This window comes from Pleuronectes platessa, chromosome 22 (genome assembly GCF_947347685.1).
Source record: "Pleuronectes platessa chromosome 22, fPlePla1.1, whole genome shotgun sequence".
NCBI lineage: Eukaryota > Metazoa > Chordata > Actinopteri > Pleuronectiformes > Pleuronectidae > Pleuronectes > Pleuronectes platessa.
The window spans coordinates 15,371,171-15,390,258 of NC_070647.1; the positions used below are offsets into that span (position 1 = coordinate 15,371,171).

General features: G+C 42.4%; 3 protein-coding genes and 8 non-coding genes across 13 annotated transcripts; 8 read left to right on the forward strand and 3 right to left on the reverse strand.

Moving 5' to 3' along the window:
- Positions 1-757: 757 nt before the first annotated feature.
- On the reverse strand, positions 758-12,827 carry ttll1 (tubulin tyrosine ligase-like family, member 1). Its single transcript, XM_053415263.1, has 10 exons — positions 12,496-12,827; positions 12,268-12,391; positions 11,267-11,475; positions 10,972-11,152; positions 10,560-10,697; positions 10,316-10,424; positions 9,878-10,021; positions 8,955-9,041; positions 7,687-7,850; positions 758-2,617 (listed from the first exon to the last, which is right to left on the reverse strand). The coding sequence occupies exons 2-10, from the start codon at positions 12,378-12,380 to the stop codon at positions 2,488-2,490; spliced, it is 1,275 nt and encodes a 424-aa protein (XP_053271238.1). The 5' UTR covers positions 12,381-12,391; positions 12,496-12,827; the 3' UTR covers positions 758-2,487.
- Positions 2,821-2,907, forward strand: trnay-gua (transfer RNA tyrosine (anticodon GUA)). Its single transcript is given in 2 exon segments — positions 2,821-2,857; positions 2,872-2,907. It is a non-coding gene; the product is annotated as a tRNA-Tyr (tRNA).
- On the forward strand, positions 3,307-3,393 carry trnay-gua (transfer RNA tyrosine (anticodon GUA)). The gene is given in 2 exon segments: positions 3,307-3,343; positions 3,358-3,393. It is a non-coding gene; the product is annotated as a tRNA-Tyr (tRNA).
- Positions 4,166-4,252, forward strand: trnay-gua (transfer RNA tyrosine (anticodon GUA)). Its single transcript is given in 2 exon segments — positions 4,166-4,202; positions 4,217-4,252. It is a non-coding gene; the product is annotated as a tRNA-Tyr (tRNA).
- On the forward strand, positions 5,026-5,112 carry trnay-gua (transfer RNA tyrosine (anticodon GUA)). Its single transcript is given in 2 exon segments — positions 5,026-5,062; positions 5,077-5,112. It is a non-coding gene; the product is annotated as a tRNA-Tyr (tRNA).
- trnay-gua (transfer RNA tyrosine (anticodon GUA)) lies at positions 5,573-5,659 on the forward strand. The gene is given in 2 exon segments: positions 5,573-5,609; positions 5,624-5,659. It is a non-coding gene; the product is annotated as a tRNA-Tyr (tRNA).
- On the forward strand, positions 6,061-6,147 carry trnay-gua (transfer RNA tyrosine (anticodon GUA)). The gene is given in 2 exon segments: positions 6,061-6,097; positions 6,112-6,147. It is a non-coding gene; the product is annotated as a tRNA-Tyr (tRNA).
- On the forward strand, positions 6,552-6,638 carry trnay-gua (transfer RNA tyrosine (anticodon GUA)). The gene is given in 2 exon segments: positions 6,552-6,588; positions 6,603-6,638. It is a non-coding gene; the product is annotated as a tRNA-Tyr (tRNA).
- On the reverse strand, positions 7,467-7,553 carry trnay-gua (transfer RNA tyrosine (anticodon GUA)). Its single transcript is given in 2 exon segments — positions 7,467-7,502; positions 7,517-7,553. It is a non-coding gene; the product is annotated as a tRNA-Tyr (tRNA).
- On the forward strand, positions 11,282-16,319 carry bik (BCL2 interacting killer). 3 transcript variants are annotated; one of them, XM_053415265.1, is made up of 7 exons: positions 11,282-11,509; positions 13,623-13,690; positions 13,779-13,807; positions 14,804-14,907; positions 15,138-15,290; positions 15,380-15,494; positions 15,682-16,319. In XM_053415265.1, the coding sequence occupies exons 4-7, from the start codon at positions 14,813-14,815 to the stop codon at positions 15,796-15,798; spliced, it is 480 nt and encodes a 159-aa protein (XP_053271240.1). In that variant the 5' UTR covers positions 11,282-11,509; positions 13,623-13,690; positions 13,779-13,807; positions 14,804-14,812; the 3' UTR covers positions 15,799-16,319. The 3 variants fall into 3 exon arrangements, with proteins under 3 accessions (XP_053271240.1, XP_053271242.1, XP_053271241.1); XM_053415267.1 differs by having other exon boundaries at positions 13,626-13,690; XM_053415266.1 differs by lacking the exon at positions 11,282-11,509 and having other exon boundaries at positions 13,483-13,690.
- mcat (malonyl CoA:ACP acyltransferase (mitochondrial)) lies at positions 16,018-18,542 on the reverse strand. Its single transcript, XM_053415264.1, has 5 exons — positions 17,961-18,542; positions 17,483-17,570; positions 17,187-17,404; positions 16,882-17,019; positions 16,018-16,751 (listed from the first exon to the last, which is right to left on the reverse strand). Exons 1-5 carry the CDS (start codon positions 18,387-18,389, stop codon positions 16,479-16,481), a joined length of 1,146 nt encoding a protein of 381 aa, XP_053271239.1. The 5' UTR covers positions 18,390-18,542; the 3' UTR covers positions 16,018-16,478.
- Positions 18,543-19,088: the final 546 nt, after the last annotated feature.

A 19,088-nucleotide genomic window follows, 5' to 3' on the forward strand; every position in this document is an offset into this window, starting at 1 on the left:
AAAAAACTGTGGCTGTAAAATGAGTAAATGAGGAGTCAAATGAGGGTCAGGTAGATTTCTCTTATAAACTCATCAGAGAAAGAGTCAGGAGGATTTATTGCTTTTCAGCTCATTTCACTTCACGTAAGGCAATTCTATGAAACCCACTCAGGTCTTGATTATGATGAGTGAAAAAAATGGTTTAATACTATATTTTGGTTTGAAAAGGTAAGGTGACGATGAAGGACCTGCTCAGGAAGTTATTTAGTTCAAGTTTTTTTTATAATAATAGTTATCTATGGCAGCCAAGTTCACAATTTATATTATAGTACATGTAAAATATAGTAAACCTGGCACATGTTTAGGTGCAAACTAAAATAATTATCTGAAAGTGAGTCTCCTAAAACAAATTGAAAGTCACCGCGATTAATAAAGAAAAAAGACTCGAAAGTCTTTTTAAAAATAAGTTTAAACCGTCTCTTGCACACATATATATATATATAGAGAGAGAGACACTTTTACTCAAGCAGAAGCCATTCACTTTTTAAACATGACCAGATATTTATAGACAGTATTATATCTAGAGCTGTATATTTTAACTTCTATTTTTTCTTCATCAGTTGCAGTGTAACAGGATGTAAGAACTGACCACAACTTAAAAAAAGATTCTTGCCAATCAATGAGGTTTAAACGTGTCAAAACCTTCTTAAAGGGCCAGTACACCCATATAATCCAACATACCCCTGATTAAAATGTAAAAAAACGTGTCTAGGCAGCACCAATATGGATATTTTATTGAAACCAAGACAAAAAATGAAAATGAATTGAAATGATAAACTTGTCATACAGAGGAATGTAATTATGCTTTTATCTCACTGTCCAGCAATGCCTGACACAGATCAGATGGCTACAAGGGGAATTTAGTAGGAAATAATAGATCAACACACATTTGACTGACTGTATTAACCTTGCTTTGCAGGAACAAGGTGAAAAAGCCTTTTTAGGTACTACTAATACAAAAACAAACATCAGATTAGGTTTCAAACATAGACTGCAAATAAAGATTTACGACATGACAGCTCCACGAAAGTGAAGCCAAAATGTCTCGATCGCCACCTGGTGGCTGGCTGCAGTGTAGGTCATAAACATGGAGTCATAAACTCCATGTTAGCAGACAGGACATGGACACCGCAAGTACACTTTAAATACATTTTTCTCTAAGATGGTTTCAGTGATTTTAAATAGTTCTTATCACACTGATGTTTGTTAAAGTGTTCATTTGTCCAGGAACTCCAAATGGCTCCAAATGACGTCATAGGCACAAGATGGCAGTGATCGTATCCGGGATATTTTGTCTTCATTTCTGGAGAGTGGGAGGAAGTTGAAATGCGTCGTCCATCTTTATATACAGTCTATGGTTTGATTGGTATTCATCCAGCTTTAACATTAAACTGTATGCATTGTAATATTTAAATAAGATCACAAAACTTGCAGTTATTTCTCAATACTGTTAAGCCCAACATTAGTAAAATTCAAAATATGGACATTTATTCATCATCACTGATTCAATATCTCAGCCTCTGCAGGAAAAATGCAGATTTATATATAAGATAAATGTGAAAATATGCAGCAGTCCAACTCAAAATGCATAATGGGATATTTAAAAAAAAGTGATAAAGTGCAACAAGGTTCAGCACTGAATACAATCAATCTTAAAGCGTCCCCCGCGCGAAAAGATAATGAACAAATAAAACATTATTCAATTCATCTATTTAAAGGTCATGATATATTTTCTTTCTGATAATTCTATCTATCTAAGTATCATCTGCCTATCAATAAATCATATCTAAAACATCTTTATTTCCATTCACTTCATCTCACAGAGCTCCTTCATTTTAGCATCTGTGTGGTGAGTCGAGTTAAGACATCAGTGCTCAGTAATCATGCATCGCTAACGTTGTTAATTCTTCTTGCTCAGGTTGGTTTTTCGTACTTTGTTTTCCAACTGGCGAAACTTTTTTTTACTTTGTGTAACCGCCACTATTCTATTTGTGGCAGGTACCTGAAATCTCCAGCTGTCGGGGCCGTCTCAAGAGGTTTCACTCAATATTTTCTTCTATCAAAGCATTTTTTGGGTCATTTTTCCTTCTCTTTGGAAAGAGCTTGGTCTAGGTCGAGACCTGTTGCTGTTTCAAGAGACCAAAACTTGTTCTGACCGCACTGAAATCCCATACCATTCTTTTTTTTTTTACATTTCTGGTTGCACATTGATAAGAACAGCCTCCAACCTTTAAACTCCAAATACAGCATGACCTCATTATTGATTTTCTCCCTTCCAGCAGTAGGGTTATTGCCCTGTGTGCCTCATTCAGTCAGATGTGGAGAGAGAGAGAACAGTCCTCTGTTGGATAGTTGTATTAAAAAAAGTATGGGTGGTCCTTTTTTGTATCCCCCACGCTGGACCCTGTAATATTGTACAGGAAGCCATTAAGAGTCAACAATATCACCTCATTTCCAGGTGGCGGCGGCGGGGCGAATGCCTGCACTCCCCTTGGAGCCCTTTGACCCCAGCGATTGACCCGAGCGGCTCCGCAGGTCGCGCTCAGCATTCTCGCTCTGTGCCTGCTCCTCGTCGTACCTGGTGACACCGAGAAGGAGTTCGTCAGTGGAGTGATGCAGTACAGAAACACATGTGAGCGCGTTCCTGTTGCCACCTTTGTTTGCCTTTACATAGGGAACAAGAGGCTTAACGCTAACAATACCCCCCTGGTAAGTACTAAGCAAACATCACCCTCACAACCATTCAGAGTGGGCTATAGCCAAGTAGGGTTCAACCCCAGCCCTTCGATAGCTCAGTTGGTAGAGCGGAGGACTGTAGGTGTAATATAAGGTATCCTTAGGTCGCTGGTTCAAATCCGGCTCGAAGGAGTGGCATTTTAACTATGCTAGCCACTCAACAGAGGAGGATGTCAGTCACTGGACCCCTGCAATATCTGAACGTATGTTTAAAGTCCCCAGATCACACATATGGCAGATATTGGTAATGTGTCTTTTCTTTCTGACTTGCATTAAAGAATTACTAGTTAATTGATCCACTAATGCGACACGTCAACAGACGTTGATGGTCCCAAGAGGATCAATCCGACTATCATTTTATCAATGGGTGTAAGTGTAACCTCAAATCCTCCACTATAACCGCTGTGTCCAACTCAAACAATACCCCCCCGGTGGGCACTAAGTACACAACATCTCCAAACAATTGAAAATGGGCCCTCGAAGTCAAAAGAGCAATCCATCTACAAAAACGACATGTTCTATAGATCTAACCCTTCGATAGCTCAGTTGGTAGAGCGGAGGACTGTAGTGGGGTAAAGAGGCATCCTTAGGTCGCTGGTTCAAATCAGGCTCGAAGGAGGTTACATTTTAGCTGTGCCATCCTGTCAACCACCCCAATAGGCTACTTCTATGCACTTTACTGTATGAGGGCGGGTCTACACAAGCCTAATTTGTTGTTTGTATCGAACCCTGGAACTTATCTTTTGTCCAGACATTCATAGTTTCCAGAGGATCAATCCTACAGTTACTTTTGCTATGAAGGTCAGGGTGAGCTCTACCAGGCCTTCGATAGCTCAGCTCGAAGAGCGGAGGATTGTAGGGCAAATACCAGGCATCCTTAGGTTGCAGGTTTTAATCTGGCCTGAAGGACTGATATTTAACCACATTAAACAGAGTATCACTGAAAGCTGTGTGGCTTATGAATCTGACTCTCCCCTGGAGTACCACAAGGGTACTTGGAAAAGAGCACAGGCCGAAGGGTCGATGCCCTTGTGCTGAGCAGATGTTGAACAGTTTGTTTTGACAGATGCTGCTTTTTTAAACTGGATGTACCCACTGAGTCATGGATCTCTAACGCTGCCAAAACAAAACTCTTCTGCTTCGACAGTGTGCCAAACATGACGAACATGTTTCCATTCCATTCATTAGCCGCTATCATTGTTGTAGCTTTGGAGGTCTGTCATAGTTACTACAACGCTCCACTCTACTGCTCTTAACTCCAACAACAGCCCCCTGGTGAGCACTAAGCACATATAAACCTCCCACCAATTGAGAATGGACACTCCATTGACAAGCATGCATTGTCTAAAGTGTTCTGTCAATATGTTGCCTGTAGGAGAGCTGGTTTGTCCCTTCGATAGCTCAGTTGGTAGAGCGGAGGACTGTAGTGAGCATGCAAGGTATCCTTAGGTCGCTGGTTCAAATCAGGCGCGAAGGAGACACATTTAACCAGCACAAGGTAAATTTAGCACTCAAAATACCACCAAAGACTATCCTTGTCCCCTGAGGATTTCTCCTACAAAGTCCCCAAATTTGTCCACAAACAACACCATGACATTAACCGCTAAGGCCCTCATTGAAATATCAAAACAACATGATTTGTCTCGATAGGATGAATTGCAAGACAATCGTTCTCCTGTTTATTTTATAACAATTTCGCATTCATGAGAGATACTGGCCCCCACAGTGCTTCATCCTGGTAGTCCTCAACCATTGCTCTAGTTTTGATGAATAGAGTAGGACTGGTCTTATTTCAGATCCTGTAGGCTGAACCATATGCAATGCGGTGCACAGTACAAAGTTTTCCGTCAAATTTTCGGCTGTAAAATATCATATTTGTCCCTTCGATAGCTCAGTTGGTAGAGCGGAGGACTGTAGTGAGCATGCAAGGTATCCTTAGGTCGCTGTCAAAAAACAACACCATGACATTAACTGCTAAGGCCCTTATTGAAATATCAAAACAACATGATTTGTCCCGATAGGATGAAATGCAAGACAATCGTTCTCCTGTTTATTTTACAACAATTTCGCATTCATGAGAGCTACTGGTCCCACAGTGCTTCATCCTGGTAGTCCTCAACTTTTGCTCTAGTTTTGATGAATAGAGTAGGACTGGTATTTTTTCAGATCCTGTAGGCTGAACCATATGCAATGCGGTGCACAGTACAAAGTTTCCCGTCAAATTTTCGGCTGTAAAATATCACATTTGTCCCTTCGATAGCTCAGTTGGTAGAGCGGAGGACTGTAGTGAGCAAGCAAGGTATCCTTAGGTCGCTGGTTCAAATCCGGCTCGAAGGAGACACATTTTAACCAGCACAAGGTCAAGCACTCAAAATACCACCAAAGACTATCCTTGTCCCCTGAGGATTTCTCCTACAAAGTCCCCAAATTTGTCAACAAACAACACCATGACATTAACCGCTAAGGCCCTCATTGAAATATCAAAACAAAGATGATTTGTCCCAAGAGGATGAATTGCAAGACAATCGTTCTCCTGTTTATATTATAACAATTTCGCATTCGTGAGAGGATAAATTGCAATACAATCGTTCTCCTGTTTATTTTACAACAATTTCGCATTCATGAGACCTACTGGTCCCACAGTGCTTCATCCTGGTAGTCCTCAACTTTTGCTCTAGTTTTGATGAATAGAGTAGGACTGGTATTTTTTCAGATCCTGTAAGCTGATCCATATGCAATGCGGTGCACAGTACAAAGTTTCCCGTCAAATTTTCGGCTGTAAAATGTCACATTTGTCCCTTCGATAGCTCAGTTGGTAGAGCGGAGGACTGTAGTGAGCATGCAAGGTATCCTTAGGTCGCTGGTTCAAATCCGGCTCGAAGGAGACACATTTTAACCAGCACAAGGTCAATTTAGCACTCAAAATACCACCAAAGACCATCCTTGTCCCCTGAGGATTTCTCCTACAAAGTCCTCGAATTTGTCAACAAACAACACCATGACATTAACCGCTAAGGCCCTCATTGAAATATCAAAACAACATGATATGTCCTGAGAGGATGAATTGCGATACAATCGTTCTGCTGTTTATTTTACAACAATTTCGCATTCATGAGACATACTGGTCCCACAGTGCTTCATCCTGGTAGTCCTCAACTTTTGCTCTAGTTTTGATGAATAGAGTAGGACTGGTCTTATTAGATCCTGTAGGCTGAACCATATGCAATGCGGTACACAGTACAAAGTTTTCCGTCAAATTTTCGGCTGTAAAATATCATATTTGTCCCTTCGATAGCTCAGTTGGTAGAGCGGAGGACTGTAGTGAGCATGCAAGGTATCCTTAGGTCGCTGGTTCAAATCCGGCTCGAAGGAGACACATTTTAACCAGCACAAGGTCAATTTAGCACTCAAAATACCACCAAAGACTATCCTTGTCCCCTGAGGATTTCTCCTACAAAGTCCCCAAATTTGTCAACAAACAACACCATGACATTAACCGCTAAGACCCTCATTGAAATATCAAAACAACATGATTTGTCCCGATAGGATGAATTGCAAGACAATCGTTCTCCTGTTTATTTTATAACAATTTCGCATTCATGAGACATACTGGCCCCCACAGTGCTTCATCCTGGTAGTCCTCAACCATTGCTCTAGTTTTGATGAATAGAGTAGGACTGGTATTTTTTCAGATCCTGTAGGCTGAACCATATGCAATGCGGTGCACAGTACAAAGTTTCCCGTCAAATTTTCGGCTGTAAAATGTCACATTTGTCCCTTCGATAGCTCAGTTGGTAGAGCGGAGGACTGTAGTGAGCATGCAAGGTATCCTTAGGTCGCTGGTTCAAATCCGGCTCGAAGGAGACACATTTTAACCAGCACAAGGTCAATTTAGCACTCAAAATACCACCAAAGACTATCCTTGTCCCCTGAGGATTTCTCCTACAAAGTCCCCAAATTTGTCAAAAAACAACACCATGACATTAACCGCTAAGGCCCTTATTGAAATATCAAAACAACATGATTTGTCCCGATAGGATGAATTGCAAGACAATCGTTCTCCTGTTTATTTTATAACAATTTCGCATTCATGAGACATACTGGCCCCCACAGTGCTTCATCCTGGTAGTCCTCAACTATTGCTCTAGTTTTGATTTATAGAGTAGGACTGGTCTTTTTTCAGATCCTGTAGGCTGAACCATATGCAATGTAGTGCACAGTACAAATAAAATATATACTGTGTGTAAAATATGTAAAATATCATTTATTTCATTCGATTGCAATCGAAGGATGCATCACTGCAAAAAATAAACTCAATTTTTTTTATTTTATGTTATTACAACGTAAGAGACTTAATTTTACAGTGTAGCAGAGATAATATCTGTAAAGTATGAAGTAAAGGTTCAAGGTACTGGAAGAGAAAAAAAAAAGTATTGTTCTGCAGCAAAATCAGTCTGTACATTAATGTATTGGAATTAAAGAAGACCTATAGCGGTGTATCTGATGAATCAGTACAAAAACTCAGTCTTTGTCTTTTGTTAATGAAACAAACAGAGACATATATTGCTGCTACTTGTCAACTACTCTTGAACTACATGGTGGTTAATGATTTACAGTTCAGCATAAACTTGTTCAGTCAGATTGTGTCCTTGTTTCAGCTTGTGCTGGACAACAATGTTAGAGTAAAAGATTCCTTCGAGCCGGATTTGAACCAGCGACCTAAGGATACCTGGTATTTCCACTACAGTCCTCCGCTCTACCAACTGAGCTATCGAAGGTTGGGACTCAGAGTGCAACACCCCTAATAAAACAGTGAGCGTTCACTTTTGAGTGCTATATTTAGCTGCTGTGTGGCCCTCCAGCTACGCTCAGTGTGTCTAAACGTAGCTGATGGATTCCGGTGTCACTCACAGGACTTGGTAGTTGCCCAGGGCCTCCCGGGGTGGGCTGCGGTTCCAGCGGCAGTCTGGGATTTCCCCGTTGGGTGTGACGATGTTGAGGGTGTCGTTGATGAGATTGTACTTCAAGATGCGGTCATTGGCTGTGCTGGAGGTGAGTGAGGGGGATGCATTGACCTGAGGAGTACAGAGAAACAGAAAAGTACATTTCATGTTTGAAGAGGAGGTGCTTTGCTTCTAAAGACATTGATCTTCGGTTGACAATTACTGCCCTGTCGTTGCTTGCCTCCGCCAACCAGTGCAGGCAGCATACTTTTTTTTTGCCAGACTCCCAAGGGGTCTCTGTGGCCTTTATGAAGAATTCTCTCAAGGCAGACTTGAAATATCATATTCAACGAGTTCTTATCAGGCAGGAAATGCCGCTGTAACTGTGCTACAACAGCTAGAGCCAGAAACGTACATGGATGCTCAGAGAGACATTAAGCAATTACTTTCAATTACTCTCAAAACATACACATGCTTACTGTCTTGAGTTAACAAACAAAGACTTCTTTTGTCGCTCTATTGATACACAAAAGCCTTCACAACTATTGAAAGGTCAACCAGAAACAGAGCAAGTGGCAAGTAGCAGGACTAATGACTGACAGGGAGTGCTACTGACAAGGTTTGTGGCACATGTTTGATCCGTCTGTCGCTGTGGAGCGTCCATGCCCTACAACCAACTGGGTGTCGACCAAAATAGATCAGATCGGTGTCTGTGAACAAAAATAGTTGAGACCTAGCCTGGAAACCCAGCAACTTCATTGTGCAGCTGTCAGGAGCGAGTGCAGTAAAAAGATGACAGCTTCTCAACAAGGATGACATTCAATAACAAATGCCTCCTTTATTAAGGAAAACACCAGCCAGTGATTAGTCTGCAACAGCCTGTATCACTTGGTTCACACACTGCATTTGTTGCAATGTTTTACAACGGGGATAATCAGACTAGAATGGGTTAAAGAAACGCCCTCAGCACACAATTAAAGACAGAGAGGCACACATCCAAACAGACACAAAGATCACCCTTAAGGCCATTTAAAATTGCTCAACCCAAAGTGGAGTCACTGTGTAAGCATGTGAAGTATCATGGGCTTGGTGAAAATATGTAACTGTTGCCTTCAGGAACTGACCGAAAACATGTTTTTTTGGAGCAGAGGTTAATATTTACTCAATTAAACCCTTTTTGAGTTTGAGTTTGTGGGTGTGTGTGCTTGCAAAATGAACTCCTGTTAAATGACTCACCTCAATAAGCCACGGCTTCAGCTTGTCATCGATAATGATGTCATAGCCGTAACATTCAAAACAATGCTTGTCGTTGTTCATCACGGGCTGTGAGAAATAAGAGAGGGAGACCAAATTAGAGCGAGAAAGTAAACAATTAGCGATTGTGATACATCACCAGTGGACGTAACTATTAGCACACAGCAGCCTGAGTATAGAGGCCTGAGAGAGAGAAAGTGGAATAGATCACTTTGAAGGAGAAGTGTGTATTAAGCTGAGTGCAGTGTTGGGCTAAAAACAAATCAGATCATATCAAAGAAGTTAGAAGCATTAAAGAATCAGAAATTCAATTTTTGAGACATATCTAACCCACTATTCAAACATTAACATCTGTTATCCTGTCAGTTCGTGCCTAATATAACTTAAAGGTTCAGTTTGTAGAAGTTAGTGACATCTAGTGGTGAAGTTGCAAGTTGCAGCTTAATACCCCTCCCCTCGTCCTCCCCTTCCAAACATGATAGAGAACCTGTGCTAGCATTCAGTTGCATAAAAACTCAAAAGGTGTTTGGTTTGTTGAGTCTGGGCTTCTGTAGAAAACATGGCGGCCTCCGTCGAGAGGACCCATTTCCAATGTAAATATATAGTATTTCAAAATAAAAGGCCAGCTCTAGGGTAAAGAAAAAAAACAATTCGTACAATTTAGATGTAACACACTAGCAAAAACATCACTAGGATTAATTATATTTCATTTCTGCCAATAGATCCCTTTCACCTATATCGTACACACTGCACCTTTAAGTGTTGGACAATATGTTTCACAATACAAAATAAAAGTCCCTCCAAATCCATATCAGTTGGGCTCTTCTTCCTATAAAGTCAACCAGTAAGTGTGAGGGAAACTGTCACATGAGTAAAAAGGGAACTTCTACATCACGTCTACTCACGGCCACGGCTTTCAGCGACTGCACCACGATCCAGTGGATCTGGTCGAAGAGTCTGCTCGTCACCTCCTTTCCTCGGGTGCTCTCCAGGTACAGACGTAGGTTGCTGACCGTCCACTTGCCTCCATGAACGTGGTTGTAGTCGTCCTGCATCAGAGGCACACAGTCTAAATATGTGTTGGAATATCTTGTCATCTGGAATTGATTGGTGTCTTTGGATCTCTTCGGCAAACGCTACATAACACACCTTTTAGCTTACAGGAGCAATCCCCCAATTTAACACATCAATACAGTTGAATATATCTTCATTAGCTCTTAGGTGATGTCTGCCGAAGGATGCTACAGCGTCTGCTGCAAGTTGAGACCCATTTAAAATCCAATAAAACCTTTTACTGGTGACTAACAGTGATTCAAACAGGACCAGACACGTTACAGACTTACCCCGTGTTTCTGGATGGCCACATTAGTGAGGTGGACAAACATGTTGTCCAGTTCACTCGTACTGGGCGTGTACTTCACTGTGCAGAACCGACAAAAGCCCAGCGTGTACCTGAAAGACAAAACCGAAAAAAACTAGTGAGAAAACGTGTAATGTTTCAAATACAGCTGAATAGAAAATAGCCTGAATCATGCTGCAGTAGATATATTGTTAGATTATTGAATGATGCTAGTAGCCAGGTCTTACATGTAGCATTTCAGAGGTCGATAGGTCGTCACCAAGACGTAGAGACGCAGGTCAAACTTTTTCCCTCCTATCAGCAGAGGATTATCAATGTACAGGGAGATCACATACGCTTCCTTACCACTAGCAGCTGCTACAAACCTGCGGCACACAGCAAGACACCCAGCGTCAGCAAAAACCACAGCCTCTGACCAAGCTGATGTTTTACAAGAATGATCATGAGCAGTTTCTGATGATTACCTGGAAATCCAATGCTCAAACAGTAAGATTATACAGGTGTTGATGAGCATTTCATTTAAAAAGTTGAAATTTGATTTAAAACATGATGATTTGTGATAGTTCTGCCATTAAATAGAAAGAAAAATGAGTAATGGCTGCAGCCTCGCATGTTAGTGTGATGTCTTTGTTAACTCACGTGGAGGTGCGGCTATCTCTGGACCACTTCTTTATCTGGGACAGTTTGTTAATGAGGAAGATGCCTTTGCCCTGGGCCTTCCCGCAGGGCTTCATGATCCAGGTGCTGGACGGATTCTTCCGATACTCCTCTACAAACAAATTGTAATCGGCCGGGAGCATGAACGTCACAGGCACGAAATCTGCCAATAACATGGAGAAAAAAGGTGAATGTAATCAGCTTTGTCACATTTTTTATATTGTGTGTCTGTGAGGGAAAAGAGAAGAGAGGCAGGTAAATATGCATTTTCAGATACCGAGATAAATGTATTTTCCATTCTCGTCCTTCTCCGCCAGCGGGCTGCTTTCTTTCTCCAGGTCCTTCCGGTAGCGTTTGATGTTCTTGATCATCAGGTCCTTCCTGGTCAGCTCATAGTGGTTGGGGAAGTGGTTAACCATCTGTTCGTCTGACAGGCGGTAGCCGGTGTCCACACTGAACACATTCCTGATGGTCTGGATGCTCATCCTGCACGTGGGCACAAATACATCTGCAGTAGATGGTACTTAAATATGAAACAGTAAAATAGTTCTGTGCAAATTGTTGGACTTTCTCCTCTGGTTAGAGCCTCTTATAGGACCCTTAGGAAGTGGTTTGAATACAGGTTGGGAACCACTGCACAAAAATATACTATATAAAGTGGTTACAACTGGTTCCTCCTCACTCCGCATCAATGTTATCAAAATGATTAAAGAAATTAATAACATACTGGTCACTGAGGGCACTTTTCTGCATAACAACTACTTGAACTTGAACATAACTTCATATTTTAAAGATCCATTGTGTAAGATGTAGGTGAAAGGGATCTATTGGGAGAAATTTTATATAATTAATCCTAGTTTTCAGTTTTCACTAGTGTGTTTCATCTAAAGTGAACAAATTAATCTTTTCATTACACTAGAACTGGGCCTTTTATATTGAAATACTTTATATTTGCATCGGGAGTGGGTCCCCTCTACGGAGGCCGCCATGTTTTTTACAGTAGCCCAGACTGGACAACTGAAGGTTTCCACAGGTTCTCCATCATGTTTGGAAGGGGAGGGTGATGGGAGGGGCATTCAGCTACACCATGCAACCTCACCACTAGATGTCACTATATTCTACACACTGAACCTTTAACTGTATGATACTGGTACTTCTACAGAAGCAAACAATCCCAGTGCTTCCTCCACAGTTGCTTTAACGCATTGTGTCCGATGCTTGCTTACGAACAGTGTCCCAAGACTGAAGAACCATGTGCAGTGTGGGTGTGAAACCTACCAGTAGAAATTCCAGTCCTCGTTTTCTGTCACTGGGATCCATTCCCTCTTCTCAAAGTTGTTGATGAGCACTGATTTCTCTATGTCCGTCACCCACTTCACCTTACCGGCCATGGTGCCTCCCTCTGGGGTGGGGCAGGTGAAACACAGACACACACCAGGGGGTGAACAAGGCTGTGAGGCGGAGAACGATGCAGGGTGGAAGGGAGGAGACGCATGTGCAGCCTACCTGAAAATCAATGTCAGTAAAACAGCCAGTCATCAGCAGCGGCTAGCCGGGCTGGCTCTGAGGTTAGCGGGCTGCTGCTGCTGGATCCTCCCCGGGCTGCTGATGCTGCTGCTGCGGAAGCTGGGCTGACATCACCCGGTCACCGGAGCCGAGGTTAGCGGGACTCACAGCCGAGCACAGCGGCAGAGGGTCGGTCAAACATCACCGCAGGACAGACGTCCCTCCCATGGTGGCTTGTTATTGATGCTAGCGAGGAGGCAGGCGACGTGAAGCCGGACAGACAACAAACTCCTCTTCACAATAAAAGTCTCCGGTGTTAATCAGGACATGCGACCACCCTCAGCGATTAATTTCTAAACTGTTTATATTTTAATAATTTGTCAAAGACATCAGACAGCCCGCTGTGGGCTCGGCCTCCCCGGGACAAATAACCTAGCAACGGAGGACGCAGTGGTGTCACTGCAGGGTGTCATTACCGCAGATCACCAGCAGGAGGCGGTATCTTCATTTTCAATCAACCTTTATTTGTCTAAAAACTTTAACTCACAAAAAACGTGACACATTAAAAAACAACAAACTGAGCAACACAATGTCCTCAGAATACATCACAAACCATTTCACACCATGAATCTATCATGAGACTATGTATTATTGTGTATTATAATGTATTATATGATGTAAATCTATATGTATTAGGATGTATTGTAATGTATAGAAATATTGAACTATATTTGTATTGCAGTGCATTATAATGTATTTTAAGTTTTAACTAAACTTGTTTCGTGATGTTTGATTTATTATAATATGTAGTTCTATATGTCTTATTATGTATTACAGGATTTAAGTCCATATATTGTCTTATAATGTATTATGAAATTCACCTTTAAATCTATTATAATGTATTATGGGATTCAACTATACATGTTTTGCAATGTTTTGCAATGTTTCAAAGATTTAACTCATATGTATTACTATGTAGTATAAGATTTAACTATAATTCACTTTACCACTGTTGAAAAAAAGTATATTTTGAAAGATAAAGTAATTTAATAAAGGAGAAACTCAGCTCCATCTTGTTTTGTCAGAGTGCTCACGTTATGTCACCTCTCTGCTCCTCTCTGTATCAGCAGGTAAAGGCGTGGCCAGGCTCATTCGTGGCAGTTACCCGAGAGCAACGAGATTAAAGGACGCTGCTGTAAGTTCAGGAAAACAACAAAAGAATATTTATTTAATTTATCATCTCTTATACATTTTAACTTGCAATGTGTTGATATCTATTACAGGGCGGCGTCGACTTTAATCTACTCAGAAGGTTGGTTTTACTTTATTTTTTATTGTATGTGTACACGTTTATGGTGACAGGGGACATTTATACTCGATTAGTATCTATTGCAATATGATTCAATAACCTTATTACAAGGAAATGGTGTTTGTGTTAGATTTTTCACTGCTGTGGATCTAATGGGTCATTTAATATTTAATATGTGATCTTGAAAACGACCTTTGTTTGCTTTAGAGGGATGAGATCACCTCTTTGTTGTGGCAATATGGAAAAAACACTTCAGGTTATTACATAATTTATACTCCAAAACCTTTCTTTTTCATTTTGTGTATGATTGTGTGATTAATTTCCCAAAATGTATGGTTTTAATTTGATGCTTTTATTAATTAAAGTCAGATTTAGCGGATGGGATTTCCTCAGGATATTTGAGGTTTTGTAGAAATACAGATTCAATGTCTATATGAGCAGATTTTTTGGAGGAAATTATGTTTTATTTCTTCTACGTGAAAACAAACAGAGGCAGTTTGGTTGATTTGAGTTATGGAAATGGTGCATTTGCATTCAGGGGCAGGACTGAATGTACAACAGGAACTGGTATCAGTGCAGGTGTGTGGAGGAGGATCCCAACCTGCAGAAAATAACAAGTCGTATGTAGGAGTGTAGTGATGAAGGTAGATTCATGTCCACCCCAGAGCTGAAACTCCCTGAGTATCGATCCAGACGTAGGTGGACAACGACCATTGGACTTAATCCAAACACATGATGTCACCTCTTCAAACCTGGGAGAGCCTGTTTTTATCAACCTGGATGTTCTCTCCCTGGTAACACAGCCGCCACCTATCCTGGTAACATGAGCCACTATTTACACAGACTGTTTGTGAACGTTGGAAGTCAAGCAAGGCTGAAGCACAAACACCAGTGTCGAACCACGGAGCCATTATGTGTCCTGCATGAAGTTCCAGGCACTTGTATTAATAATGATCAATTTGCATAATACCGGTTCTCTCTCTCTGTCTCCTCTCTCAGAAAACAAACATGGTGAAACAAAGCAGACAGCCCAGTCCAGTCGTCCCGCTCCAGGCTGGACCTGGTGAGGGGGACACTGGCGGCCTGTTGGACGTTAACCTCAGGTACAGCAGAGCCCCCCTCCACACACTAGTGTGTTTGGTAATAACAACAGCAACACAGGCTGAGCTTCAGGCAACGGACCATGTGGGATCAGTTGTGCCAAAAACAAACGCTTTCAAATCACCTGGAGGATGAAGAGGGATTTTGTTGTTGTAGTTTGACAAAAAATCGTTTTTCTCAAATAATAATTATTTGTCTAATTGATCAGAATCTTTTCTTGTTCCTGTTTCAGAATCGGTGACGGGACATCACGTGCCTTCGCCCGCCAACTGGCTGCCATCGGGGACCAGATGGACCGGGAGTGGACCAGCAGGCGGCGAAACCGGCTCCCGACTCCTCTACGCATGCTGAGACCTGCTCAGGTGCTGACCAGGACCATGTATCGGTAAAACAATTTTAAAATCACATTTATTATGCTTCACTCATCAGATTTTCAAACGATTGATGGTGTAACTTGGTGTTTATGTGTTCCAGGGATTTCCATAACCAGTTATGGGGCTTCCAGGGCCTCTCTGCTGCAGTGAAGTCCTGGATACTGAGCACTGCTCCTGGGCAGGGCCTCTTCAGAGCTGAGGCCTGGACAGACTGGGTAACACTCATCCTCCTCCTTAGCATTATACATGTGTCTCAGTTTAACAAGGTCAAATGTCAAGGTCATGTCACTGTTAAACATGTACAAATATTATTCCACGTTTTGACCTTTGGCAAACTTGTATTGTAAGGTACCCAAGTCTTCATAGTTTTCATGTTGCATTCATTACTCCTTTACTTTGCAGGTTTCCAGTTTTAAACCAATAACCAGCACTGATTGGACCAGAGGAGCCCTGGTGACTGTGGCACTGGTGGCTGCAGTGACCCTCCTCGGTGCCTTATGGATGGAGTGGAAAGATTAAAGAGCCATAATAATAATGACTTTTCCACCATTATTATATTTGACAAGAAAAAAAAAGTTTGCAGGCGAGTGATAATTATTGCTAACTGATGTGTTTCTGGTGTTTACTTTGAGTTCTCTTTTTGTACTATTTTAACGAGCGGTATTGGAGTTGACGCAGGTGGCTGTGGGCAGCTTTACTGGGAAATGTACCAGTGACAAAAAAATATCCCAACGCAGGTGGATTTCAATCAGTTTTATAGCATTAGCCAAGGAGTTGGCCAGTTTCATGTAGCACTGAAATGTTGTTTTTTAAGGTCACACACACGTTTCCATGACTGGACTGTTGCTGGCCTGCAGTCTTTTGTATCCACATCGTTTCTTACTGGTTTAAGAGGCCCAGAAAAAATGTGTTTTTTACAGATGATATGAACCCTGGCTTAATATAAAATGACGGGAGCTGGACTTTCTGTTGCAGATTTTTGAAACTGCTTTTCTTGTAATGCTAATAAAAAAAATCATAAAGACAAAATGTTCCAGTGTCTTGAATAAAAAAAAAAAACTGATTTAATTCAGACTTACACACAAACAAAGACCTTGAGAAGCAACCACAGGAGCTTGCACGTTTAGTTGGTCTTGCTAAGGTCCATTTTTTTTCTTCCTCCTCCTGCTGCTGAATTCCAAATCCACGTCTCTTTGTTATCAGTCCTCATACGTGGTGACTTGCACATTCGTGTACGTTTTGAACGCCTTCATGTTGCATCTCTGAAGCGTGGCGCCCAGCTGCTTTCCGGGGCCGACCTCGTAGGTTTGAGGGAACCGCTCCCCCTGCGTCCTCTCGTAGATCTCGTGCAGGGTTTGCTCCCACTTCACGGGCGACACCAGCTGCTTCACCAGCTGCCGCCGCACGTGGCTCTCGTTCATGTAGCGCTTGCCGTCGACGTTGGAGTACACGCTGATCTCGGGACGCCGCACCTGAGGAGGAGGAGGAGACATCCAGGAGTCAGACGATAAAACCGAAACAAACTGAGTTGTGAGGCTGTGAGCTTTAAACGTATAGAAAGACCATGAAGGGCAGATGTGAGTCAGCAGCAGTCAGACTGACCTCCACCTGTCTAAGAACCTCTCGGAGGGGCTCAGCAGCCGAGGCCATCAGCTCTGTGTGAAACGCTCCGCTGACCGGGAGAGGCGTGGTCCTCATGAACTGGAGACGTCTCGAGTTCTGCTGCAGGAAATCCAGAGCCTAGAATGACAAGAGTGATCGGATTAAAAGACATGACACAGGAGACGCTCTGACAGCTGTGACCCAGATATATGTCCCCTCTTAGATCTAAAGCCCTGTCTCACCTATAACAGGTAGAAATGTATAACCTGATATGGTGTGGTTGTAACTTGGATTTGGATCCTTACCTGTTGATGTCCCGCGATGACTCTGGCGTCAGGGAACAGGTAGTTGGCCACAGAGCACACCGGCTCCTCCACCCCCAGACTCTTGCAGTGCTCCTTAGCTTGCAGACAGGCGTATTTATACTGAGCCTGATTTCGTCCGAGGACCGACAGCATCCCGCTGGGAATCAGCTCGGAGGCCTTCTGCATGGCCTCGGCACGCACCTTCACCGCATACAGGGCTGCAGGACACAGAAGGGGGTAAGCACGGCGCACTCACTGTCCGCGGTGCACACGACAGGATGTGATGTCATATTTACCCTCTGTGAAGTTTATGGCACCGGAAAAAACCAGAGCAGCAAATTCTCCAACGCTGAAACCTGCAGCGGCAACGCACGTCTCAACAGCCTGCAGACACATGTGTGAGGAAAAATAAAATAAAGTGCATGAATAATATTAATATGTTGAATAAATGCTGAAGCTATGAGTCTATTAATAAGTCTGTCAAATAATGAATCATCAATTTAGACAATCCCAATCATGTATCAAGCTCAAATTCACGAATCAATGAATATGAATGAATAAAAGAATTAGATGTTTTTCTTTGCCATTTCATAATAACAACCTTTTTAATGTATATTGAGTACTTAATATTTACTAAAAAATTTGATGACAAATATGTCAGTTGAGGCCATGATGCAGTCATCAGAGAAACCAACAAAAGAACCAATGTCTTATGATTAAAACGTTCAGTTAACTGATTTAGCAGATTGATCCGATTAATCGAGTGATCAGCACCATTGGGTTTTCCCGGTTGAGTCTCTCCACGGCAGCCAGAGAGGTGACGAACACTGCGGGCTGGCAGTGCACCGTCTTCATCAGCTCCTCCTCGGGTCCGTGCAGGCACAGGGACAGCAGGTCGTACCCGAGGATCTTCTGCGCGGCGTCGAACATCTCCTTCACGTTGGGGTACTTCAGGAGACCCCGGGCCATGCCCACGAACTGGCTGCCCTGCCCGGGGAAGAGGAACACCGAGCGGCTGCTGGGGTCCTTGCGCCGCTTCCAGCTCCTCTCCGGCTCTCTGTCCGGGAGAGGAGCGGAGGTTTCCGGCGGGGGATCCGGGGATCCTCGCTGGTTGTTGGCCAGACTCCGGCTGAGGGACAGCAGAGAGCCGAGCCTCTTCCCTCTGCAGGCGGCCGACATGCTGCCGAGCACCGGGTTCAACATGGTGGACTGCTCCGCTGATGACGTCCTCACAGGTCACAGCCACCCCATCGTGCACCTGTGGAACGAACCAGTGGACCGACCGAGATTAATCAACTGTTACACCCGACACAGAGGCTCCAGCTGCCGGCATGACCCAGTGCAGGGCGCCGCCATCTTGTCTGAACCAGGGAGTGTTCGACTGTTTTCTTTCCGGGTCATTGTCAGACCCATATGAACTCCAGCGCCCCCCTCAGGTCAGATTCTGCCATGATTTTATTGATAAATTTTATTCACGAAATAATATAAAACATAACATTTTTATATATACTTACACTTTACAACTCAATTCAAAAGTAATAAATAAGATAACTAAAACGATATATAATAAACGAAAGTAAATACATGTTTATAAAATATACATGATTATATAAATCCTTATGTGAATATATATAGATGTGAAGTATATGATAGCTTATGCATCAACTAATTATTATATATTATTATATATAATTAATACATTATAAATTACTAAATGGATTTCACTAGACATATTGATTCTATAAGGTAAAAGAACATTAGGCAAAGAATGATAGGTAAAGCTAATTAGATGATCAAAAAAGGGTAAATTCATCAATTGTGTTTTTAAACTTTACTTCCAAAACTTCCTGTGGTTTCCAGTTGTCGTCAGATCACAGCAGATAACTTTCAGGAGCAGAGTAG

Excerpts from the sequence above, each read along its gene's own strand:
- ttll1 (XM_053415263.1), bottom strand. The coding sequence starts at position 12,380 with ATGGCCGGTAAGGTGAAGTGGGTGACGGACATAGAGAAATCAGTGCTC. Across the intron at positions 11,476-12,267 it reads GAGGACTGGAATTTCTACTG|GATGAGCATCCAGACCATCA; the intron begins GTAGGTTTCACA and ends GCCCACGTGCAG. Across the intron at positions 10,698-10,971 it reads AGAGATAGCCGCACCTCCAC|GTTTGTAGCAGCTGCTAGTG; the intron begins GTGAGTTAACAA and ends TGTGTGCCGCAG.
- bik (XM_053415265.1), top strand. The coding sequence starts at position 14,813 with ATGGTGAAACAAAGCAGACAGCCCAGTCCAGTCGTCCCGCTCCAGGCT. Across the intron at positions 14,908-15,137 it reads CTGTTGGACGTTAACCTCAG|AATCGGTGACGGGACATCAC; the intron begins GTACAGCAGAGC and ends TTCCTGTTTCAG. Across the intron at positions 15,291-15,379 it reads CTGACCAGGACCATGTATCG|GGATTTCCATAACCAGTTAT; the intron begins GTAAAACAATTT and ends TATGTGTTCCAG.
- mcat (XM_053415264.1), bottom strand. The coding sequence starts at position 18,389 with ATGTTGAACCCGGTGCTCGGCAGCATGTCGGCCGCCTGCAGAGGGAAG. Across the intron at positions 17,571-17,960 it reads TCAACCGGGAAAACCCAATG|GCTGTTGAGACGTGCGTTGC; the intron begins GTGCTGATCACT and ends ATGTGTCTGCAG. Across the intron at positions 17,020-17,186 it reads TCATCGCGGGACATCAACAG|GCTCTGGATTTCCTGCAGCA; the intron begins GTAAGGATCCAA and ends TTGTCATTCTAG.